Below are 26,657 nucleotides of genomic sequence, written 5' to 3' on the forward strand. Positions count from 1 at the left end.
AGCCTTAGAATCGTTCATGCTAACATGTACTTTGTCGTCCTTTGAATGGTTTGTCCTATCAAGTGCATCGGAGTTGTGTTTTGAGATTGATGTTGAACGACAGGCTTCGTTTGTGACTCTGCAAGTTGAAAGTCAGTGAGAGGGAGCACGGAGGCCAGGGGGACAGTAGTATGACCTGGTTTGATTCCCCTCCAGGGAAACGCTGCAGTAAGCACGGCCATGTCCAACTAGTCAGGCGGCCCATCTTTTGTGACTTAGTTGAAAATGCACTGGGTCACTGTATTCAAGGAGGATTCACTTTGTACACACATGCACACGCACACGCGCACACACACATACACAGTCTCTTATGTTGTTCTCTGTTCAGCCTGCTTCTCGGGTCTGCCAGATGATTGACAGCATCCCATCTGAAATGCAAAGTGTGACGGCTTCGATCGCCCCTCCGAGGCACCTTGATGCATACACACCGAGAGAGGAGGCTTGAGAGCTGGAAGTGGTCGAGAAGATTGACATGTGATGAGGATGTATCAATCAATAAAGGGAACCGTAATCCTTCTCGTGACCTTCTCTACATATCGGTGTTTAAAGTGGTGATGTGAGATTGGTGTAAGCGTTTGACGAGGGTTGGTCAGTGCAGCGGTTCTCAAAGTGTGGGGCGCGCCCCGCTGGTGGGGGATGGAGACGTGACAGGTTGGGCGCGACAAACGGGAGGAAATATCCCTAGCTGGGTTTACATGCACATTTCTGATCCGATTCGATTTCTAATCGGAATAGATCTATTCCTATCATGCAATCCGAATGTACGTTTGTGTGTCTCTCGCGCACAACCGTTATGTTGGACAGGACTTATATGATATATGTAAGGGATAATGTTGTACAGAATGCCGGTCCTTATCGGGAAAATAAGCCCCGACAGGGCGAACCGGACCCCGACGCGAAGCTGAGGTGTCTTGCTTCGCCATGAAGGGTATTATTTTTGATAATGACCGGCGACGTTCTATACATTATCCCGCTTATTACACGGCTCCTTGCCAAAACGAAACAATATCTTCACACGGTGTGACTTTTTACAATTACCATTCGTAGTGTGGATCAGCAGAGAAATAGTCCGCCAAAGACGTTGACGTCTCTTAGCAACCGGACACGCTGGGGTTTATAAGTTACCGGACTACTTACGGAGTGGTAAGGAAGACATGATTCAGGCAAGACATGATTTATAAATTCACTTTCCTTGACAGCGGTCTAGTTCGGTGTGCATAAAAGTACAGACGGACCAATTGCGAACTACTGCAGCTGCTGATGCCATCTCTCTAAGATAAAAAGTAGCCGCACCCACCCCAAACCAATCGGAATAAGTGTATACATGTCGATTATAGCAGACTACACCACCTCTTCTACTCCACATGGAATTCTATTCCGATCAGAGAATTGTATTCCGATTGAGGCGTATATAATATTTTTTTATTCCGATTGAGCTGTTCTTCTTCTTCCAATCGGATCAGAAGTGTCCATGAAAACACGGCTACTGAAAACTCCATATTTCTTATGGCAGGAGCGAAAGCTTGGAAGACATAGCAACAGTAACTAAGGGGGCGGGGCCTAGCGAAGGGTCAATTGTAACGTCATGACACAGCTGCACTTTTATATATTCTCTATTGTTGAACTTGCTGTTATTTGATGTTAATGAGTTAGAATTTAGATACAACATGATGTTACTTGTTGTTACTTCAATACATTTGAAAATGTTAAGCTTGTATTTCATTAGCCTTGTGTTAGGGCGATGGGGGCAGGTGGGGCTTGAACATTCCCCCTTGTCCAAAGTTGGGGACGACCGAAAAAGTTTGAGAACCACTGGGGTAGTGGTCGGGGCGGGGATTGGGATAACCAGCTGAAAGTTACCGGGTTCGATCCCCAATGTCCTTAGCCTTGCCTAAATGCATCCCTAAACAGGCAGGCTAACCCCTTACCTGCTCCCTAATGATCCCAGTATCGTACGGCGCTGTCCAAAGGCCCTTTTGGAGAGCAGCGCCTGCTAAATGACTGAATAGTAGTAAAGGGCCTAGTTTGTTCCACCACTCGCATCACTGCAACCATTCGGTGTTCCCGCCACAAACGTGTGTCTGAACGAGTTGTACAAACCCCACAATGCACTGTTGCACTGTGGTCCGATGCACATGCTTGACTTTTCCCTCATGCATGATAGTGCCTGTGTTAATAGATATGCAACATTATTCTAATGTCAGTCCTTCTTCCATTGCCACAGCCCCCCTCCCCCCCCCTACCCCAGCCCCCCCGTCGTCTATCTGCCCTCTCATGATGGCTAACAACATTACATGCTCAACCAGCTTAAAAGGCATTTACCGTGTTCCCGCGGCCGTGTCTGCTGTGATCAGGCGCTCTGATGTGAGGAGACCCTCACAGCTACGGGACACTGGGCCGTCATGGGGGGACGTAAGGACGAACAGGTTACCCTATGCAATAAAGGTTTATCCATTCATATTTGTGAATGCATATGGAATTATCACAGGGTTAGGATAAGGGAAAGTGTTAGGGTTTGGTTTTGGGTTAGGGTTAGCGTTGGTGGGTTAGGGTTAACCCCTGTCTCACAAATCAGACTTTTGTTCGATATCTGAAGTCTGAGGGCAGAGGAGATCTGGGTTAACAGATCGTGACATCCACTTTCGCTTCATATTTGTTTTTCGACAAGATATGCTGCTGGAGGAGCTGATCTGTAAACTCGAGACAATAATGATCGTTAATAGTTAATTAATGTGCCCTTGAATGTCCCCAACAAACAGACTGAGGAGCGTCCAACAGAAGGGCAGGATGCAGTAGTGGTAAAGAAATGGAGTAAAATGGATGTGGTCAAACATAAGATGGCATAGGAGGTGTTGAGAAAAGTGCTTCTGAAGGTAAAGAGGGAAATGGCAAACTGCAAGGGGACTATTTGCAGTCGAATTGCAGCTATATATATCGCAATGTCACAACTGCAATATATTGTGCAGTTCTATTCATATCTCAGCTCATTAGACAGAGGGCTTTTACAGGCTTTTATTCCAACTACGGATATTAATCATCATAACATTATGACACCAGCCAGCCAATAGTCACTTATTAAATAAAAAAAGCTACATTTTATTATTAATGCCTGGAAGGGATCACATTTGAATTGTAAATTCTATTTCCGTCATAAATCACTCGAACATTTTCCTATGTGTGTGGTGAGAGTCAGAGTGAAGTTTGATTGGATCAGGTTCGGGCGGGAAGGGTTTGATCGTGGAGTGGAACGCGCCCTGGGATAAACCTGGAAGGAATCAGTCTAAGATTAATTGAAATGCTAATGCGCACAACAGTGTGTGTACTCCAAAGGTTCTCACTGTGGCTGCCCTCCGGCCGGGGGGGGGGGGTGTGTGTGCTCTGGCTGTCGGAGTCAATCAGCCGAGGTCTTGGCTCTCTTACACACGGAGCGTGAAGGTGCGAGGTCGCTACCCGGGGCTAACTTCTCAAGCCCAATCTCTCACTTTTTGGTTTCTCACATTGTGCTCCCTTTTTGTCGGTGCTTTTCTCTCGACCCGTTCCACCACCTGCTCCCTCTCCTCCACTCCCCTCCCACCACAATTCATCTTTTTCCTCCGCTCCCTAAAGGGCCTATTTATGGTTCCACTCGAACGCAACGACACCGCAGACGCTTCGACGCGGGCGTGAACCTGTTTTGGTCCCGTGTCTGGTTTGAGTGAGCGGACCAATCACAGCCCTCGCTGCTGCGTCGCCTCAACGGAAGGTTACAGTCTTCGGGAGGCGCACGTCAGGCCCTCGCGGCGGACGCAAGGACGTGATGGGTCCGTAAACCCCCTTGCGTTGCCTCCACGTAGAACCATAATCAGCCCTTTGCTTCCTCCTGTCTATTTCCTCTTTCCATGCCTCCCAGCCCTCCCCCCTTCTCCCCTCTCTGACCTGGCTATTTATAGGCTGAGGCCGAGGGGTGTGGAGGGGGGTTGCTTTTAGAAGTCCCCCTCCCGGGCCTGGCTTAGGGTACAAGACAGTAGAGGCTAGTAATGGCGCCGGCCACTTGGACGTTTACTTGGGTTAAGCTCCTCCTTCCCGTTAAATGTCGTTCGTCAGCAGTTGTACCTCTAAGGCTTTGAGGTTAGTTGATGCTCTGCTGCCAAAGTTTGCTTTTAGCGGCAAGCTTTTAAGTATAGTTCCCAACGTTCCTTGAGGGAATTTGGTATTCCCTCTGCTCCCAAATGTACAACTGTCGGGGCTGGGGGGGGGGGGGGGGGGCTGGGAATGGGGGAGTAGGTTTGGATCCATCCCGGGGCACTGCACTACACTTCCCCTGGAATTTTCCATTGCGCCGTTGCCTTGGTAACGTTGGAAATGGCTAACAGCTGTTTGGTGTGTGTGTGTTCCCTTTCCAGTGCAGGAAGCACATCTGTATGTGTCGCGGCAGAGCGGCGGTCGTGTAAATGAACGGGAGAGGCCGTTTGTTTGAAGCTCTCGTTCGCTTTTTATTTGGCGGAACGTTAACGTTAATTCTGCTGAACATATAAAATATTTTGCATTCATTCAATCATTGCTCCCGTTCGCTACGATGGACGGGGAACACGTGATGCACAAGGTGTTGAAAGTCCCCCTCACCCCACCGCCGCACACCTCAACACCAACACTACAACAGGGTCTTGCAGTTGTGCGCCGGAAGTCAGATGCATCTCCTCCCACCACCACCCAGCCTCCTCCCACCTCCACCCAGCCTCCTCCCACCTCCACCCAGCCTCCTCCCACCTCCACCCAGCCTCCTCCCACCTCCACCCAGCCTCCTCCCACCTCCACCCAGCCTCCTCCCACCTCCACCCAGCCTCCTCCCACCACCACCCAGCCTCCTCCCACCTCCACCCAGCCTCCTCCCACCTCCACCCAGCCTCCTCCCACCTCCACCCAGCCTCCTCCCACCACCACCCAGCCTCCTCCCACCTCCACCCAGCCTCCTCCCACCTCCACCCAGCCTCCTCCCACCTCCACCCAGCCTCCTCCTCCCACCTCCACCCAGCCTCCGTCCCCAGCAGGAGCGTGGCAGCAGCGCGTTGGCACACAATCACAAGCAACACCAGCTCTCCCATCGGCTCTCTAAGCTGAGAAAGGGATGTTTGTAGGATGGATTGACTCACTAATTGCGCTTGAATTGTAGTTGCATTTGACAGTTTATATTAGAAAGAAAGCATTTTGAACAATTAATTAAAGCAAACAACAATTTAAATGGTAGAATGTTGAATGGTCATTCAATAACCAATGTGGCTTCTCTTTTCATGGCCTTGAGTAGGAAAATCCAAACAATGGTTTGGAGCTATGTCTAGAGGATTGGCCTTCCCTTGGCCTCCTCTCTCAGCCTGTGTTTCACTCACCGTCATGAGATGGACATGACAGGTTGAGTTCTGTGGCTGCTTGTGTGTGTCAAGATTGGCGTTAATTGGTTATTTTGGCCTCAGGGTTGGTTTATCTATTTATACCACACTAATCAACTGTTGGTGTGTGTGTGTGTGTGTGTGTGTGTGTGTGTGTGTGTGTGTGTGTGTGTGTGTGTGTGTGTGTGTGTGTGTGTGTGTGTGTGTGTGTGTGTGTGTGTGTGTGTGTGTGTGTGTGTGTGTGTGTGCAGTCCAGCCTGTGCATTAACAGGACAGGGTCACACCACTATATCACATTGCATATCACACAAACTTTTATTTTTCTTGGATCTGGGCGGAAAAATCGAATCAGAGTAAATGTTCAAATTCAATTACTATATCACAGTTATGGTTTTAAACACATGGCAAAAATAACTGCTACCAGAGCTAAAGGAGCAGAGCGGGGTGGTCTGGCTCTGTTACCATAACACCCACTCAACAATAACACCACCTCGTCCTTTCTCGCACGGCTGATTGCGTGAATATGCGCACCTGTTGTGTTTCCCTGCCTCGAGTCGGGGCCATCACTTGTGTCTGCGTAGTTCAAATAAAACGTATTCGTACTAAGAAAACATATTCGAACGATACACACAATAGCTTACACATATCCACAGAGAACGATTGCCTTGCATTGCATCTTCTAGATGGGGAGAAGTTGCTCACTGACGATGAGAGATGAGCCTCTACTGAAGACGAGAACAGGGTCAGAAGCAGCTGCTGCAGAGCGAGACGTCAAAACCACAAGTTCGACTCACGAGAGCGACTCAAATGATTGTCGAGTATCCTCACTAATTGCTGTTTGTTTGTGTTGTCATTCAGAAGTGGGCGATGATGCGCACACACACGCACGCACACAACAACCGCATCATGTTGCCAGAGTGGGATTGCCGAAATCTCTCCACACCTGCAGCTTCAACGCCAATTATATTCACAGCTAGATAAATATGTGCAGGCACCTGCGACGTCAGACGGGCGATACGGCCGAGTGGCCGTTGGTCAGGCTGCAGTGATACAGTCCGCTGGGTGCCAGGTCGAAGTCACCGCTAAAAGCATTCAACACAACAACAAGATGAGCTCTGTTGTGTGCCACCCTGTCCCTGGGGAGTTGAGCGTTTCAACCCCAACCTGGCGTCGATGCTAAACTAGTTTAGCTGACAGATTACAGCTCTGTTTGATGTTCTAAGACACAGCTTTCTTTACATACAAAACTAGATGCGTGTTTTATGGATTGAAAGCGCTGAACTCCTGTCTGTTTGCCCGCTATCATCTTGTGTTGACGGCTTAAGGCAGATGGGATGTGTGGCCCAGATCCCCTCTTGGCCAGGGACGTTCACAAAAGTGTGAACAGTGTTGGGATCAGGCTCAGGCTGAGGGTAGCAGTGTTGCATCAGAGTATTTGGAAGTGGTCAGAGTTGGCCGTAGAGGTGCAATCCTGGAGGTGAAAAGAGTTCTTGATGTGGTTGTTCATGGACCGCACATGAATTATTATGCCGTGGCATAATAAGTCGATCGCTTGGACTTGTCTTCAAGCCAATAGGAATTGAACGTCTACATGGATCTGAAAAGTAGATTTAGATTCAGATTTCAACATTTCTCTAAACAGTCAATTTGAAATTGTGGCCACCGATTAATTAATTATTCTGAGGGTTTCTGATGCTTTGTTGAGCATTCAATGTTTTGTTTGTTGAAGGAAACTATAAAGATTTGTAGATTTGCTTCCACAGGTGGCTCACCTTATCATCCCTGCTCTTTACAGTGACAGATGTGTGTGCTGACTCGATTTTGAGGCAGTCCCAGATGATACTGATACGACGGACCCTACCACAACCTAAACCTGCTGTCTGGCTGCTAGAGCATCAAAATATCACAGTTACCATGACTCATTAACACTGTGCCGGGCCACAGTGAGTCAGCGATTTCAAACAAGTCCAAATGCGTGATGAACATGGCAGAATAAGCGCTCAATGTAGTGTGTGTGAGTGGCAAAATACCCTCTCTGAGACACAATAATGAGGCTCTTCAGAGCCAAGCAGGGGCAGTGTGAAAATACCCGGCTGAGGGCGAAAATTGTTCCACAGGAAGAATCGTCCACAATCGTCCTCGCCGTGGAGGATAATGAGACAGACATCGGATGTCTCGAAAGCCCGCAATTATAGCGTTATTGAGCTCAATCAGGGCAGGATATGGCCACGTTATCCACCAGAGTGCCCGTCCACAGCCAACGATGGAGGCTGGAGAAAAAGAAGGAATTGAAAAGTGTTTTTTTCTGCATATATTTGTCTCTCCGTAATCATTCCTATTGTTTTATTTGCTAGAGAGAAAGAATGGGGAGTCCAAGTCTACATCATTTCTAACAATAGGTTGCTGACATTAAAAGGTTTAGATTAAAGCTGTTATACTAAAACCCCTGCCAAAAAAGTAGATGTCAGTTTAGAAAGAGGGGCAATTAAAAGATGGACAGATGTAGAATAACGACATTAGGTATGTAGATAAAAGGCCAGAGGAGGGACAGAGAGCCGCTGTTTGACCCCCGGTCACTCCTGAAGCCTCCAGCTATCCTCAAGTGGGGCAATTACCTCTGTCGCGCCATCCCGCCCTCTCTCTGCCTCTCCCCGTCCCTCCCTCCTCCTCTCCTCTCTCTTATCTCCCTCCCCTCCCATGCCTTCTCCCTCTCCCTCTTTGTCTCTGCGCCTCTCGCCCTCCGCTCCGACCATGCCTCCATCTCTCTTTCTCCTGAGACATCGCAAGCCGTTCAATTACAGCTATTAGTGGAGCGGGGAGAAACCAAGTGTCTTCCAGAAGTTTCTTCATGGTGTTTAACCGAAAAGGAGACGCTCACAGGACGACGGGCTCTGGCGGCGGTCTCCCTGCGACGCTAACTCCCCTGGCAGCTTTAGCGGTATAAAGAGGTTCAATGTGGGCACACGGGCTGTCCTCCGAGTGTCAGAGCATAGGGGATGTTTACAAGGCTAAAGTGTGTTCAAGTGTAAAGCGGAGAGTTTGTTATGGACCACTTGGTCGAGTCCGATCCTGAGTGCTAGCGACCGCGGCACGTTGCGAGCTAGCACGCAGGGCCGAACGTTTCGGTGGTTCCACTTGTTGTGACACGGCTGAAATGCGCTTGGATCAATATTCCAGAGCTTTCCGTCTATTTCTGTCCGTTGACGTGAGGCCCAGGTATTTTCCTGTCTCCATCGATGGGAAAGGGGATTAGCCTACTCTGTCCCTGCACATCTTGTTTCTCTTCAAACAAAAATGAGTTAATGCTTTAAAAAAAAAATTAAATTGAAGCAAAATGAACAATCACTGCTACAAAAATATCGTACTAATATTATTCGGCAATGACGGGCAGATTGTCTCCACTGTGTCAGTGTGGCTATTCGGGTCTGTTTCATACCATTGCCTCACATTTATAATGTAAACATTTACCAATACCTAAGGGCCTATAAATAGAAGTAACCATACATTGACAACACTGGACACCCTGGACTGCTTAGCATCGATAAAGGGCACATCCACTAACGGGGATAAGAGAAAAGGAAATATCTCCCTTTAATGTCACACTTTACCTTGGCCTGGGGGGGGGGGGGGCAGTGGCAGATGTTACAGATAATAAAGAAAGAAAGTGGTCTCATTTCGGATTTCTGATTCAGATTGTATTTATTATTTATTTATTCAGGGATTTGATCCGCATCGGTTGGTCTGCCTGCAGGGACCACACAGTCCTTAGTGTCTGCTACCAGTCTGTTTTTAATCACCCACTATTGTGTTTCTCGTTGGTTAAGTCACACACACAGCATTGATATTCTGGTCTGTTGAGCCCCTCACCATTCTAGTTGGTTGGCTGAGGCACAAATGGGTCGTGTCAAATCTAAACATATTTATGGCGAGCGTCCAGATCAAGATGTGGCTCGATGGAGGAGCAGACACAGCTGCGCACAGGAGCGTTATTAGCAGATGATATATCGAGTTGATATGAAGAGCGTTGGGTCTGGTTTGGACTCTGGGCGGCTGGGATCTGGACAGAGGAGGGACAACGCCTGAAAAGGCCAAGCAATAATATTTTACTTGTAAAGGTCCAGTTGGTTATGATTTGTTTGATATACAGATGAAGAGCCTAACACTTTTTGTCCCCTTCTTAATCTAAGAAAAATCTTCTTTTTTGAAAGGGCTAGACAATCACCACCAGATATAGTAGAGTTATATTGGCGTTGAAACCAATGGAAAGTGTCAGGACTTGAGTCCAGGCCGCTCTATTTGCACAACTCTTAATGTGCGACCTGTTCCGTTTGTTGATGTGCTTAGTGTGACACACTGCCGTAATCGGCCCATAATGCACCTGGTAAATCGATGCCTTGTCATATGGTCCAGCACTCTAAATGATGGGTCATACCTTTGTATTATACTGCCGAATGACACACACACACACACACACACACACACACACACACACACACACACACACACAACAGACCTTCACAAACACACTACACAACACATTACATATTCATATGTAATGTCAGACTGGGGTCATATTTCCGTAATTACCTTAAGAGGTTGTTCTTAGGAGCTACGCCTTTTCTAGTGACCTCTGACCTGGGAAAACGTATGTTGACCCCTACACACACACACAAACACAATGGTCAGTCACTTTATTACCTCAAGAGTTTAAGCATATGAGTGACACCTGTCCTGGTGACCTTTGACCCGCTCAACCTCAGGTCAAACCCATACACAGGCACACGCATGACAGCTGTCCCTGGGGGGCATTTGGAGATGGATGGAGGGGCTAACCCAGCATCTCCTGCCCAGTGCCTGGGACCAAACGGGAATGCACATGGATTGAGACCTCCCATGTGCCTGATGTACAGTGTAGTCTGGGAATAGTTCTGGGAGTGGGCCACACATCCATATAGTCATCCAAGCAAGAGCCTCTATTTATATGATCTCATCTGATCTGAATGACTCACACATCGAGAGCAGCAGCCACTGTGATCACGCTACTTAGCGGTCCAGTATGACTAGGCTCCGGGAAGGGGATGTTTGATGAACACTTTCTTTCATATCGTGTTCTAGATCCCCTGAAACCTCATCTACTCCCCTTTTGATTCGGCGTTGTTAGGACGTCTGAACTTCTGAGTCCACCGATGTTTAATCAACGCTGTAGAAATATCTGAGCTGCTGACCTTCCATAACGAAACAACGCATCATTGAGTTGGTATGAATGATACCGATAGTTAAAAGCAGAAAAGCGAGTGGCAGAGAACTAGGACAGTCTAGTTATGGGAGGTTTTAAAGGTTTTGGGTTTGAACTCCTATTACCGCAGTCTGTCCACGTTTCATCTTTGAGCTTCAGGTCCAACATCACCAAATCCACTCGGTCACTGTGGATACAAGATAAATAGTAGAAGTGAAGCAGTGATGTTGCCTCCAGGCTCGGGTTCATTTGGACTCCACTCATTCCCAGCTTGCTGTTGGAAAGCTGCTGCCGTCCAGAACCTCTGCCCGGGTCACCAGCCCTTTTTGGGGGCTTCATAACTGCTCCCTTTCTTCCTTCCTTCCTTCCTTCCTTGCTTCCTTAATTCCTTCCAGTTTAGCCCTGCTAGCTAGCTAGTTAGTGAGTGAAGGAGGGAGAGAGAGCAGTTGGGGTAGAAGGTTGGGGGGAGAGAGAGATGGAGGGAGCTAGAGAAAGACAGGAGCAACGGAGAGAGAGACCCCTGAGTGAAAGGGGGGAGAGAGAGAGACAGAGCACAGGGGAGGGAGGGAGGGAGGGAGGGAGGGAAGGAGGGAGGGAGCAGTGCTGAGACGGGACACGGCATAATGTTATCTCACTTTTCCACCTCCTTGTTCCAAGTTTCCATTCTCTCACAAAGATGGTGTGTGTGTGTGTGTGTGTGTGTGTGTGTGTGTGTGTGTGTGTGTTAATGTATGTGTTAATGTATGTGTTTGTACCCCAGTCCAAATGTTGTTCAAGGCCACTGTGTTGTAGTCAGTATGACGCTTGGTTCAAGCTACCACAGGCCATCCAGAGGTCTTCCACACGGTTCAGTCCAGTTCTTCCTCGCCTGTCCCCAGCTAAGCTAAGCTAAGCTCCTCCCATCTCCTCCCTACAGACAGCCCGATCAATCAGGGTTGCGTAATAAACGAGGGAAACAATTATGTACACCTCGTGCAACCCTTGCATCCTTTATGTGATGTAATTAACATCACGCTGTGTGATGAAGTGACACACGTTAGGTTTTTCATTGAGTAACAGGTATTTCACCCATGTGTAGGGAGGAGTTGACTATCATCAAGCTGTAAAAATGAAATCCCTATGTGTCATGGAACCGTCAGCCCTATTTGGCACACGCAGGAACGGCATGCAGAAACATCCCTGGCCTATTACACACACACACACACACACACACACACACACACACACACACACACACACACACACACACACACACACACACACACACACACACACACACACACACACACACACACACACACACACACACACACCCAATCCTCTCTCTCATTGAACACCTGTTGCTGTAACTCGCCACCCTTAAGGACCAATGGACTCGTTTTGACCTAATGACAAGCATTGAACCCGAGACACACACACACACACACACACACACACACACACACACACACACACACACACACACACACACACACACACACACACACACACACACACACACACACACACACACAGAACATCCCCTAGGCCTCAACTTGACCCAGCTGGCTTCAGGCGCTAGCATTAACATAGCGGCTAAGAGCGTCCCGGAGGTCGCTGCTGACGGCTCTGACGTACGTCAGCCTATGCACCCCGGTGTCTTCCGCTTTGCGCGTGTACTACTCGTGTGCGATTAATAAGAGTGTGTTTTTTCTTCGCATGCCGGTAAACGGGAGCAAGTGGTGGGGCGGGAACGGGCTGACTGCGCCCAGGCGGTGGGTAGCGCTACATCCACCTTCTGCCACCAGGCCTCGGCCCCTTTTAAAAGAAGGCTAAATATACACACTGGCCTGCTCTGTCACCCCTTCCTGGAGCCCCTTCCTCACATTACACCCACTTTTTCTAAATAAGACAACATAGCCAGGTTTGCCAGAGTGCCCCGCGGCAGTCCTGAGGCTTTGGGCGGTGAAATCCCTCCGTGGTAGGGGAGGGGGGGGGGTGTAATTTTCTTTATGGAACTTGTCATTTATATTTTATAGGCCGCAGTGACCAGGTTTGGCTCGGGGGTGATGCGATGAGAGTATAGCAGGGTGTAGTCGGGCGACGCTCTGATGTTGTTGTGTTTTAAGAGGATGGTTAAAGGATATAGCTTACATGAGCAGTAGAATAGTTTAGCATTTTAATTTATTAACGTTGTTGAAATCGTACGCACACACACAAACGAGCACACGCACACAAACGCACTAAAATCACCGACCACAGATAACAAATGCTGTGTTCAAACGTATACTTTGGTACAGTGATTGACTTAATTTAAATACGATTAAAAAGAGATTTATGTAATGCTTTTGAGGTTGTCATTTATATTGCTATGCATATAGATTAATAGTTGGTCGTTTGGCTGATCCAATTATGTGTGTGTTTGTTCTTCTCAGGATCAAAGAATGGGCGGACCAGATGCAGAAGGACCTGATCTCATTAACGGACACAGCCAGCGGCATGGACAGCCTGATAGAGGTAAATATAATCCTCTCTCCCTCCATTGCTATATCGGCCTCTCTTTCTATATACGTATATATATATCTCATCCTCTCTCGCTGGTCTGGTGCTGTCTCTCTGACTGTCTCTTGCACTCACTCACTCACTCACTCACTCACTCACTCACTCACTCACTCACTCACTCACTTGTTCATGTACACACTCGCATGTTCTTGAACACACCCAAAGGCATGGATAATTCATTGGAATTGAGTCTATTTTTTTATATATTTGTGCATATATATGTATTAGTGCTGTCAAGCGATTAAAATATTTAATCGCAATTAATCGCATTAATGTCATAGTTAACTCACGATATCGCAATTTTTTTTCTATGCTAAATATCCCTTGATTTCTTTGTCCCATTAATTTTTCTCATTTTAATGCTCTTATCAACATGGAGAAGGGCATCGCCTTGCCTTGTGCAAAGGTTTTTTATTGATAACAACATTGGCATATACTGATCAAAACAGGACGATACAAAAAAAAAGCCTATAGTGCAATTAGACGATGAACATACAAACATACTGCCTTGAACATAGCAGACAGGCTACTGCTTCTTTGTTTTGAGCCAAAAAATATTTATATTTTTTTAATTAATAAATAAATTGTGTAATCGCGTGATAAAAAAATGAACTCCGTTAAAATTGGTTTGCGTTAACGCCGTTAATAACGCGTTTAACTGACAGCACTAATATATATATATATATATATATATATATATATATATATATATATATATATATATATATATTTATGTATGTGGATGTGTATATGTATGTGTATATGACCTGCCTGTGTCATGACATAATCTGGTTGAATACTCAATGCCTTTGCATTACTACTAAGTATTATTTGCATTATTACTGAGTAGTATCTACTGCTTGTGCCCATCCCTCAACACGGCCCGCGCCCAGTCAGTGGTCTGCAGTACAGCAGCATCCTCCCATTACAACCTATACATATTAGTGTCAAACTGTACACACACACACACACACACACACACACACACACACACACACACACACACACACACACACACACACACACACACACACACACACACACACACACACACACACACACACACACACAGACTTACCCTCGCACGCTGACTGACCGACACCTAGACACACACGTACACACACACACCGAGGTGGACCCCTGCAGTGCAATATGAGACGCTCCCGACGTATATGGGTTCTGAGTGATGTGTTCCTGGTTCTCTCCTTCCTGTGTCTTCTCACGAAACATGCGGGCACTCAGCCATCACAGAGAGGTCATTATACAACATTAGGAAACGCATCTCTCATTTTGACGTGACGCGCCTAAAAATACCGTCATGGGCACTGTAGTTTGAAGCCTGTACCGCTTTTTATGTGTTCTACACATGCAAGGATCAGTATTCATACCTCTCGATGCAGTTTATACTCATACAGCAGCATATTACTTTCAAACGCCCAAATACAAATGTAAACGTTTGGATAAGAACGATCCATTGACATTGCATTTCCATAATACCTCTAAATCGACAGACTTAATAAAGTGCCTATGATGGCAAGATTAGATGCATTGCGTACTATTGTCTTATCGTCTTTACTATAGTATGTCCAATGCCACAGAAAACCTTGCGCACAGCCGTAACTTGGCCTCTTGGCCGCTCAAAACTGTTGTCCTTTAAAATGCAATTATTTTATTTGTATGTAAGCTTTATTTAACCAGGAGAGTCCCATTGAGATTAAAAACCTATTTTTCAAGGGAATCCTGGCCAAGAGGCCGCAAAAGAGTCAGCAAAAGTCACACAGTTACAACACACATACAGCAATTCAAACCCTGAAAATCAGTTACGAGTAAAGGTGGTGGTCTCAAGTGCTCTCAGCCTGGGGTTAAAACGGGCAGCACACATGTGCCTGACGCCAGCCCAGACTCTGAGCTCACTGAGCGCGCTGCTTAAGGTCATGGGGGGTCCTCCCAATAACCAACAACATGCTTTGAACATCGCTCTGCACCCAAACGTGGCGGCACAACCCCGGAGCTCGTGCGCTCCGCTGCCGACCACGTGCACACGAGTGCTCTGCGCTCCGACGCCTGACAGCTCGGACAGCCCCGCCGGGCCCTGGGGCCGCCAAATAATTGGCTTTTTGTGTTTCTTATGGCCGCGGCGTAGCGTAGAGAAGAGTCAACACAACAGTCAGTGGTCCGGGTTACGTAAGCTGACCCAGAGTTCCCCTCTGCAGGCACACACAGGGTGTAGCTTTACGATGGTTTCCTCATGAAACCATGACGCCAAGTGAAGGATGCGTTCCGTCCACCGCCAAAACCACTCGATTAACCCGCACATGTTTAGCATTTTATTTTTTTTTATTTACTATTTCTTAAGTTTCTATTTTTCATGTATTGCATGTATTTTTTTATATACCATGTCATTTTTTAGCAGGTTTAAGGTCATTTAAAGCCCACACACTGTTGTTCTGCGGACATGGGTTGGAGTCCTGTGAGGTTGACCTCTGACCTGTGTGTTTCTGTCCCTGATTCCCCCCCTCCAGAGTTACCACAACCACAGAGATCGCTTCAAGGTGGAGTCCAACAACCCCACCTATCTGGTTGCCAAGGCAGCGGAGAACATCGAGAAGCTGCTGTTAACACGCTCCCAGGCGCTAAAGGTAGATCCGTTGTAGAGGCGCTACAATCAGAAGGGCTGGGCATTGATTGACATGTGGTTGTTTTATGTGTCTTGCTTAAATCTGATTTTGCTGTAAGCCATGTGATCTAAAGCTTGTTATTGATTCTTTGATTGGAGCCAACAAATCTAAATTTTTGTTAATTTTTACCACGGACCTCAGTTACATTTTTCCTATATTTTCTAAAGGAAAGAGATTGGATAGTCTATTGGGATTCAGCCTTATGGTTTTGCCATAGAACTGCATTTCCTTTGTATTTAAAGCACAATCGTAGAATAGGGTAAGCTATTGCTTTCTATGTCACGGATTTGAGCTAGTTTTTTTAAGGTTTGCATTATAAATGTTTTTATGTTTTGGGTATGGTGAAGGGATTTGTGTAGTTAACCACAGGCTAGGATCATGGAAAGCTCATCAAATTCAGCCTCCATTGTGAGGTGAAGCGTTTTGTATTAACTACAGCGCAGGATCATTGAAAGCCGATCTCGTTCAGTCTCTATTGTCAGCGACAGAATGCTCGTGGGCGGTCTGCCGTCCATTGCTTTGTGTTGAGGTTTTCCAGGATGGGGAATCGTCGAAGGCCTCAGCCCTGACCCTCAGAATGAGCAGACCGTACTCTGCCTTGCCTCATTTCATCACAGCAACTCCAGTTGCATTACTTCAGCCCATACTGGAAGCCTTCTGCCATTACTGGTCTGTTGTTTGTTTAACCTGCAACCTCTGAAGTCTGTTCAGTGCCGAGCTGTGATTAATTAGTCTATATCTAGGTGACCTTGGGTGTTTTGAAAGGCGCCTCTAAATTAAATGTATTATTATTATTATTATTATCTATAGTTCGGTGGGCTCCAAAATAAAATAATTTCTTCACAGATCAAATATCATTATTGAGCCGCTTTTGCTGGCATCATGGCAACATTTCTCAGAATCATGCTCCATTAGCACATCAAGAATTAAGGGTGATCACACACACACACACACACACACACACACACACACACACACACACACACACACACACACACACATACACACACACACACACACACACACACACACAACACACACACACACACACACACACACACACACACACACACACACACACACACACACCCGGCTAACCCAGTTAAGGGGGGGCTCTTCCGGCATTCCTACTCTCCATCGATCCGACTCCTCGGTGCGGAGGAATATCGGATGGTGCCCCTGACGTCACGTTACCATAGTTACCTGTTTTCTTCGTGTAAATGAAGACGTCACCATGGCCCAGTGTGTTGTTTTGGTTTTGGTTTCTGCCAATGGGTGATTGAATACGACGATCAGGATTCCGGCTTCCTACTTGGGAGGGATGGCGAGGAGGCGTTTGGCAGCCGGGGGGCTGGTGGAAAAGAGCGGTCCCGATGTTCACACGTTGGCTCTGCACCCTGCGGTGCCCCCCCCCCCCCCCCCCGCGCCCCTCGGGAACGCGCAGCCGGGGCGGGGAAGGCTTCTCCCGCTGCTACGAGGGAGTGAAAGCGAGGCGGGTAACAGATGTATACAATGTATGCGTTATTTGTGGGCACCGTTATGATTATGTCATATTATGTAAATGTGTGGTCGGTGGTCATTTGTGGATTCCCTGAGTGACTGGATGAGATGAACGGGACCGCACAGAGTAAACGGATCGGTTATGGCCGGGACCCATGCCTCACTGCATTGGTTCTGACCTTGTTCACTCGCTTCTAGTTTACAGAAGCAAAGATGACTTGTGTGGGCTAGGTACATCTCTCTCAGTCTCTCTCTCTCTCACTCACTCACTCACTCACTCACTCACTCACTCACTCACTCACTCACTCACTCACTCACTCACTCACTCACTCACTCACTCACTCACTCACTCACTCACTCACTCACTCACTCACTCACTCACTCACTCACTCACTCACTCACTCACTCACTCACTCACTCACTCACTCACTCACTCACTCACTCTCTGTCTCTGTCTCTGTCTCTGTCTCTCTCACTCTCTCTGTGTCTCTCTCTGTGTCTCTCTCACTCTCTCTGTGTCTCTCTCTCACTCTCTCTGTGTCTCTCTCTCACCCTCTCTGTGACTCTCTCTCGCTCTCTCTGTGTGTCTCTCTCACTCTCTGTGTCTCTCACTCACTCTCTGTGTCTCTCTCTCACTCTCTCTCTGTGTCTCTCTCACTCGCTCTCTGTCTCTCTCTGTGTCTCTCTCTGTGTCTCTCTCACTCTCTCTGTGTCTCTCTCTCACTCTCTCTGTGTCTCTCTCTCACTCTCTGTGTCTCTCTCTCACCCTCTCTGTGACTTTCTCTCGCTCTCTGTGTCTCTCTCACTCTCTCTGTGTCTCTCTCACTCGCTCTCTGTCTCTCTCTGTGTCTCTCTCACTCTCTCTGTGTCTCTCTCACTCACTCTGTGTCTCTCTCTCACTCTCTCTGTGTCTCTCTCTCACTCTCTCTGTGTCTCTCTCACCCTCTCTGTGACTCTCTCGCTCTCTCTCTGTGTCTCTCACTCACTCTCTGTGTCTCTCTCTCACTCTCTCTCTGTGTCTCTCTCACTCGCTCTCTGTCTCTCTCTGTGTCTCTTCTCTTCTCTTCTCTCCTCCCCTCGTTGACTCCTCTCTCTAAGGATGTGATTTAAAGTGGGACACGGTGGGTATTACACTGAATGAGGTAATCATCAAAGAGGGATACTTAATGGCCCTGTGTGTGTGTGTGTGTGCGTTTCTGTGTGTGTGTGCGTTGGATCAACCTGTGTGTATGATGAGTGTGTGGCCCGTGATGGAGTAAGAAGATGATGATGACGACGACGTTAGAGCGAAGGAGAGAGGGAGGGCGGAGCGGGCAGATAAGTGCTCCAGACACACTCACCCCCCCCCCCCCCCCCCCCCCCCCCCCCCCTCCACGTCTGGGGAACACTCCATAAGGCAGAGGCCTGCACTGGTTCCTCTCCATTACGTGCTGGCTAGCCTCTGCTGGTGCAGCAACAATTCACCACGCCTAGCCCTGGTTTTAACACTCCAACACACACACACACACACACACACACACACACACACACACACACACACACACACACACACACACACACACACACACACACACACACACACACACACACACACACACACTCTTTAACACACACACACTCTTTAACACACATTTGTTCATTGTGAAATGATAACAGAAAAACAGTTGTACTTTTTCATCCCTGTGGGGAGGTCCCAGGTCAGGTTGAACCCGTCCTGAACCCATCCTGGCTAGGACCAGGACTGGGTGTAGCACCCAGGACTGGGTGTAGCAACCAGTCCTGGGTGCTACACCCAGTCCTGGTCCCGTTTGGAGAGGCCTTGCCTTGCTCTTGGGCAGGGCAGGAGGTCTGCCTTACATGTCATGTGACATTTGCGACGGCCACAATCCTTTAAGATCCGTGCCTTGCTGGAGTCCCTGGCTGTTGTGTGTGTGTGTGTGTGTGTGTGTGTGTGTGTGTGTGTGTGTGTGTGTGTGTGTGTGTGTGTGTGTGTGTGTGTGTGTGTGTGTGTGTGTGCCTTGAAACAAACCTGTCTTTCCTCACTACATATTGATTTTCTAGTGTTCGTGTATGTGCATCTGTGTGTTTGTGTGTTTTTGTCTGTTTGTGTGTGTCTGTCTTTGTTGGGGGAGTTGTCATTGTGTGTCTGTTTGTGTGTGTGTTTGTGTTTGTGTGTGTGTGTGTGTGTGTCTTTGGTGGGGGAGTTGTCATTGTGTGTCTGTTTGTGTGTGTGTGTGTGTTTGTGTTTGTGTGTGTGTGTGTGTGTGTCTTTGGTGGGGGAGTTGTCATTGTGTGTCTGTGTGTGTGTGTGTGTGTGTTTGTGTGTGTGTGTGTCTTTGGTGGGGGAGTTGTCATTGTGTGTCTGTTTGTGTGTGTGTGTGTGTGTGTTTGTGTTTGTGTGTGTGTGTGTGTCTTTGGTGGGGGAGTTGTCATTGTGTGTCTGTGTGTTTTTGTGTTTGTGTTTGCGTTGCACACAATTGGGTTAGAGGAGACGGCTGCAGTCGTTAACTTAATCAGCTGCCATCTCTCAATGTCACATCTACACACACACGCACACGCACACACACCAGATTAAAACAATGAAAATGAGATGCAGTATAATGCATAGACAATATATATACATTAAGTTTGCTCATGGTATACCCCATCCACACACCGTTTGTAAAGACAACATGTAATCAGCCCCATCTTCATCTCTCCTTTGTACGTGGTTCTCTCCTTCACTCAGCCTGCTCACTTAATTAGTGTCTTTTCCTGTCTCCTGATTCCTTACTAATAGACACACGCACGCACACGCACACACGCACGCGGTAGCACAGTGTTACCGTCCCCCGGTCCTCTTGGGCCTCGGTCCAGGCTGATAACACCAGCTGCTGCTGCTGCTGCTGCTGCTGTGTGCTGCCACGACACACCCACCCTCACCCCTCCTCACCCACCCGTCCTCCCCCCCAACCCCCCCAACCCCGCCCACACACCCTCACCCAACCGTCCTCCCCCCAGCCCCACCCATACATCCTTACGCCCCCTCACCCCTCCCCATCCGTCCTCACCCCAATCTCACCTTCTCTCTGTCACCGACTCTCTCCATGGCAGATATGTGACTATAACTACACCGCAGGGACTCTCTCTCTCTCTTTTCTCCCTGCATCTCTCTTTCACTCTCTCTCGCTCTAATATACTTGTAGACAGTGTGATGGGTACTGACTCTTTGGCGCCCAAGCAGGTGTGTACACACACACACACACACACACACACACACACACACACACACACACACACACACACACACACACACACACACACACACACATTTTTGTGTTTGTTTTCTCCCCGCGTGTGGCTGGTGCACACGGTGACATCGCACCTGCCTCTCGTCCCCGGTCCTTGGATCGTAACTCTCTTTGATATGTGTGTGTGCGTGTGTGTGTGTGTGTGTGTGTGTCCTCCTCCTCCCCTCTCCCTCTCTCCTCATTGGTTATTCACCTCCTATAATGTGCCTTCTTGTGGTCCACATCTCCCAATGGAATAGTAACCAAAGTTTTTCCAACCCTTTATTCTGGTGTTATTTCAACAGTATGCACACAGTATGCAATCGACAAACTTGTGATACCGAAGTCACCAGCAGACAATATAATCTAACAATATTAGGACCTAATGTGTCACACTGTGGTAGACACCCTGCTGTGAGTTTGGTTTCGGTTGCTTTGTTTGTGGCCATAAGCTACAGTAGAGCCCCACCCAGTTGGCGTTCCATTTGTTTTATGTACACTTTCACTTGAACCTATTATTACAGTAGGCCAAACTATCATTGGCTCATTAGTTATTTATGACATGCTGTTCCTAAATACATGTTATCTGTCCATCAGGTAGGAGTTGGCCGTCTTTATATTAAGCACTTAATATCCACTGGAGTCAACTCCCCTCCGCACGACACGATCCGGCCCCCATGATTCAGTTACGTTTGATTTATTTGGTGAATTATTCGAAGGACATCTCGAGGCATTTGGCGGCCGCTCGGTTCGCCTAACAGGGTCCCTCCTGTCCTCTGAGGGGTCTGACCGGCCTGAGGACGTCCACTGATGAAGGAAGGGGCTCCATGTTTAGCGAGATGGCCGACTGCCAAGGCCCCCCTCCCCCCCCGAGACCCAGACAGACAGAGCCGGCCGAACACGAGAGAGTTGACATCACAAGTCAAGTTATCAAGAAAGTACATCGAAGTGTGGGTGTGGGTGTGGGTGTGTGTGTGCAAGAAAGCAAGAGAGAGAGAGAGAGAGAGAGAGAGAGAGGGCTGGATGATGTGCATCCTAATACTATTTGAAGAAGCAGTCTGACTAGAGAAAACGACAATGGTCCATGTCGACATCTGTCTCATCAGAGGCATTACAGAGGGAGGGAGGGAGAGAGAGGGAGATTGAGGGAGGGAGATGGAGAGAGGGAGAGACTAGACAGCAAAACAAACATTGTGTTTTGGAATATTGATCTGGGAGGGTTATTTCGGTCAGGGGATTGCATTAGCACGTTGGCAGCAGATCTGAAAGGCTTTGGATCTCCGGCAGCGTCTCTGCCTCAGCTGCGGTCACTTTGGGAGAGAAGAACAGCAGAGGCTCCAATACCCATTCCATTGATTTATCTTCGTATTGCCTCTGCCCCATCCAACGTAGAATTCTCAGTTGATGGCGTTGTAAAGTGGAGGTTTTTGGTGTGTGTGTGTGTGTGTGCGTGTGCGCGCGCGCGTGCGTGCGTGCGCGCGCGTTGGGGGAAGGGATGGGCAATTCCCACAGAGCATTGATCCTCCTTGCTGCAGGTTGCCATGACTCCGTGGTTGCCGGGCGACGTGGTCATCACAAACGGATTTCCGTTTTTTTATCACTTTACATTCTCTCATCCACGCTTCACCCCCGGTAAATAACACTCGATCTACTCCCCGCTTAACGCCGTCTCGTTAATGAGGCAATCCCAGTCAGGTTTAGATATCAGTCTAAGGAGGAGAGCCTGGCTTTGGGCTCTGGTGCACATGGTGCACATGTTATGGAGATGCGGGGGAAGGGGGGAGATAATTATTATTATTAGAGGAGCCTTGTTGTTCTCTGATACTGGTGTTAGGTTGGCAGTGGTTCATCTGAGATGGGTGGCACAAGGGCTCATTAGCCAGTCAGAAAGCAGCACGCACACTTCCTCACTCACTCACTGGCTCGGAGAACACAAAGGCAACTCCGGCTTTTATTCCTTCTCTTTCTTCCGGTGTTAACAGCAAACCGTGTAATGATACCGTGTGTATAATCAGTGTTCTGTCAGGATCAGGGTTTTTGATGAATGATGATAATACGATAAGTGTGATAATGTTCTAGGTCCAATTGGCTTTGCATGCAATACGAAGTGACGCACTTTTTAAAAACATTGGGTGAGCTTATAAGAACGCAGAACAGCTTTGGTGAACCAGTTCAGCACCTCCTGGTATTTTGTCAGGCAAACAGATTCACACACACACACACACACACACACACACACGCACGCACACGCACACAGGCACAGGCACGATAATTATTTTACCACCGACCAAAACATTTGTTTGTGTGGCTCCCAATTATATCTCATGAAAATGATATCCCATGTACAGTAGCAGCAGCCTTGATCGGATTATTGTATACGTAGCTCTGAACATATGTCATATAAATATGAACAATATCACATTTTAATTTAATGTGCTGGTGTGTGTGTAAACGTTTTCCAGGAGAGAAACTAGAATTTCATTAATAACAGCGGGGTTGTCAAAAAGTAAAAACACATTTGTAAAACATACGCTTCACAACTTTCCAGTTCACAAGTCATGTGAATTAAGGAACAAATTTGGCACATTGATAACATGTGCATGGATGAAGGGATTTAAAAATGACGTCACTTTCCTTGCATGCGTGTGGGGGCGCCTGTAGGTTTGCGTCCAGCCGTCCACACAGCGGATGGTCCTCGTGGCTGCCATGTTTTCCGTTTGTCTGGCCACCCTGTTCTCCGAGCTACATCGTTGTCGTACACCCCTAAAAAAAAAGAGTTGTCTCACATCCAGAGTCACGCCCCTTGGCCCGTTCAGACACCGAGATATCAGCCAAAGAAAACAAATTAGCACAGGAGGGGGTTTTGATTAGTGTATTTCTGTGGTGGCCAGTCCACACAGTGTTGATCTGAAACCCTTAACAGAACATGTTTCAAATCGTTCGCGAGCCTTTGCCTATTTTTGCGACGTTGAACGCAACTATGGTCTAGTCTCGAATGAAGCAAGCTAACTCCATTCTCCCAAGAGAGAATTTAGAAGAATCAGATCACAGGTGGAGTGCAGCATTTTATCCCACAATTTAATGACATATAAAAATGGCGCTCAGAAATGGGTTGTTATACTCGAGAGAATCAAAGTGCTCAAACGCTAAACTAACATTTTGTTATTCAGTTCCTTCTTTGAATGTCATTCTGGTCCAGCTCTTAGTTCTGCCGATTATCTTCTCCTCATCATCGTCGATACGCAGACCAGAGACAAACAAGTTAACAGGATCACAATATTTGACAGCCACAGATCCCCACCCACTCACCCACTCAGCCACTCACTCATGCTTCTAGTAAGTGCTTCATGCATACAGACACAGGCAAGCACACACCTACACACACACACACACACAGGCACACAGACGCACGCACGCACAAGCACACATCTACACTACACACAACCTCAGTGGTTGTGCGTACCACTGAGGGTGCACACACAGACACACACATACACAGTTACAGACACACTCGCACACAACTAAGTGTAAACTGAAACTGAAATGGATGCACACATACACACACACACATGTCCAGGACACACAAACTCACACGGGTGCTCACACATCCAACCGTCCGTCCGTACACACACACACACGCACACGCACACGCACACGCACACCTACACATTCCACCCACTGGCCAGCTAGGCTGCAGTACCTGTGCGAGTGGGGCCTGTTAGGCTAGGCTCGGCCGCACTCCTTGATGAATCAAACCTCCGCCGGTTAACCTGACCTCCAACGGCCCCAGGGGTCCGGCTTATTAAGCCACGGGACGGAGAAGACGAGTGTCGGAAATCAGAGATGACACGCAGTCCGTTCGCTCTCCCCCGCAGTGTGGTGACAGAGAGCCGCGCGTGTGTGTGTGTGTTGTGTGTTGTGTGTTGTGTTTGTGTGTGTGCATGCGAGTACAAGAGTAGTAATTGGCAGCTGTCCTGCCCGGCCAGCTGGCACACAGGTAACCCGCTGAGCCGGGGGAGAGAGGAGCTGTCAGAACAGCCCCTGAACCAGGACCTCCACGGGGGCTTAAGTCAGCAGCTTGATGCCCACTACTTCACCATTTAGGACTCCATGCCCTCGGATAACTGACTATGTGTGTGGATGTGCTACGTGTATATATACAGTATATATATATCTTTATATATAGATATATATATATATATATATATATATATGCAAGAAAGAAGATCCAGAGGATGCTGTTGATTAACCCGTTGATACATTTTTTCGATCATTTGCATTTTTTGAAGATGTGTCCCCCGCCCTGCAGACACTCACACAGACTCTCTCTACGCTCCCACTCTCCCTCTTCTGCCTCCCTCTTTCTCCCTCTCTGTCTCTCTCTCTGTCCCCTTTTCTCACTCACTCTCTCTCTCTCCTTGCCGCCCTCTCACTCTCTGTCTGTCTCTGTCTCTGTCTCTGTCTCTGTCTCTCTCTCTCTCTCTCTCTCTCTCTCTCTCTCTCTCTGTCTCTGTCGCTGTCGCTGTCTCTGTCTCTCTCTCTCTGTTACTCTCTCTCTCTCTCTCTCTCTCTGTCTCTCTCTCTGTCTCTGTCTCTCTCTCTCTCTCTCTCTCTCTCTCTCTCTGTCTCTGTCTCTCTCTCTCTCTCTCTCTCTGTCTCTGTCTCTGTCTCTGTCTCTGTCTCTCTCTCTTTCTCTGTGTCTCTTTCTCTCTCTCTCTCTGTCTCTCTCTCTCTCTGTCTCTGTCTCTGTCTCTGTCTCTCTCTCTCTCTCCCACACGACTGCCGCGTGTCTCCCCCCTCCTCTCTGACTCTCCCCCTCTCCCACTCCTCACGGAGCGGGAGTCTGATATCCGACTAAAGCGGTGCCAGCCAGCTGCTCACGTCTCCACCCCCCCCCCCTCAACGTGACGGCAGGTGGAGGTGTGTGTTTGTCTTTTGGCGCAACTTCCTCCACTAATCAGGCTTCCTCCGCCATGTCAGGGAAATCCAATAGGGATTTGCGTGTGTGTGTGTGTGTGTGTGTGTGTGTGTGTGTGTGTGTGTGTGTGTGTGTGTGTGTGTGTGTGTGTGTGTGTGTGTGTGTGTGTGTGTGTGTGTGTGTGTGTGTGTGTGTGTGTGTGTATTAGCACAAAAGTTTGACCCAGAATAAACTAAACGCACACTGCCGACGACAACATTGACAGACATGTTTTAATACGAGTCTGTCATCACCGTATCAAGCAGCTGAAACGATTGGAGCAGATTTATCTCGTTCATATGATCCGTAAGTCTTCCCCGTGTGGGTGAAGAGGCAGATGGCCAGGCATGCTTGTCGCTATCGTCTCGTTGCTTCATCAAGATCAGCCTAATCGCCCCGGTGATCGACGGGCTACCTCCGACGATGTGCACAGACGTCCTCTCGTGGATGGTGTAGTGGCGCTCGGGGATACTATGAAACATGTCACCTTGTTTGCACATTTTCTCAAGTGCCGTTGACTGTTCCTTCGCTCCACCTTGTCTGGTCGTCGTGTAGGGCCATGAGCGCTCTGGCTCCATACCTTGTTCTGATTTTGCCACTTAGTCACGTGAGCAGATGAGTGTTTGTCTGAAGCTGCTTACAGTGGAAGGTTCATGCCGTTACGGAGCAGGTTTGAACAGGTGCGTCTTGTGCGAGGATGCCTGCCAATGAGAGCAGCAGACAGAGGTTTGATCCCATCGCGTTTCTGCTGGGAGTCAAATACTTCAGCCGATACTCTGCCATTCCCCTGGCGTCGCCGTGCGTTATGACAGGGTGTCCGCGCATCCTTAAAAAGTCTTAAATTCATGTTTCTAAATTGAAGGCCTTAAAAAGTCTTAAATTCGTTACAAATGTCCTATGCTGGTCTTAAATTAACTCTAGGTCTTAAATTTGTTGGGGGAGGACTATCTATTTTTTTATTTTCCTCGTGGGACTTGTCAGGAAGGACAGGTAGAGGCTTCTTTCTTGCTAGCTGTATATATAAACGATTATCTGCGTGCTTGCTAGCTAGTCTGTGACAATGGGTAGGTTCAA

The 26,657-nt window shown here is 47.9% G+C and overlaps 1 protein-coding gene across 2 annotated transcripts in view; it reads left to right on the forward strand.

Moving 5' to 3' along the window:
- The window catches only part of cacna2d1a (calcium channel, voltage-dependent, alpha 2/delta subunit 1a), a 92,503-nt gene that overhangs the window by 8,275 nt on the left and 57,571 nt on the right, over positions 1-26,657 (forward strand). For both annotated transcript variants that reach the window (XM_056578062.1, XM_056578063.1), the window contains 2 exons: positions 13,053-13,134; positions 15,702-15,818. In XM_056578062.1, the coding sequence (XP_056434037.1) occupies positions 13,053-13,134; positions 15,702-15,818 (199 nt within the window). The remainder of the gene's footprint in view (positions 1-13,052; positions 13,135-15,701; positions 15,819-26,657) is intronic.

The sequence above is a fragment of the Gadus chalcogrammus genome, chromosome 19 (assembly GCF_026213295.1).
Source record: "Gadus chalcogrammus isolate NIFS_2021 chromosome 19, NIFS_Gcha_1.0, whole genome shotgun sequence".
NCBI classification, from domain to species: Eukaryota; Metazoa; Chordata; class Actinopteri; order Gadiformes; family Gadidae; genus Gadus; species Gadus chalcogrammus.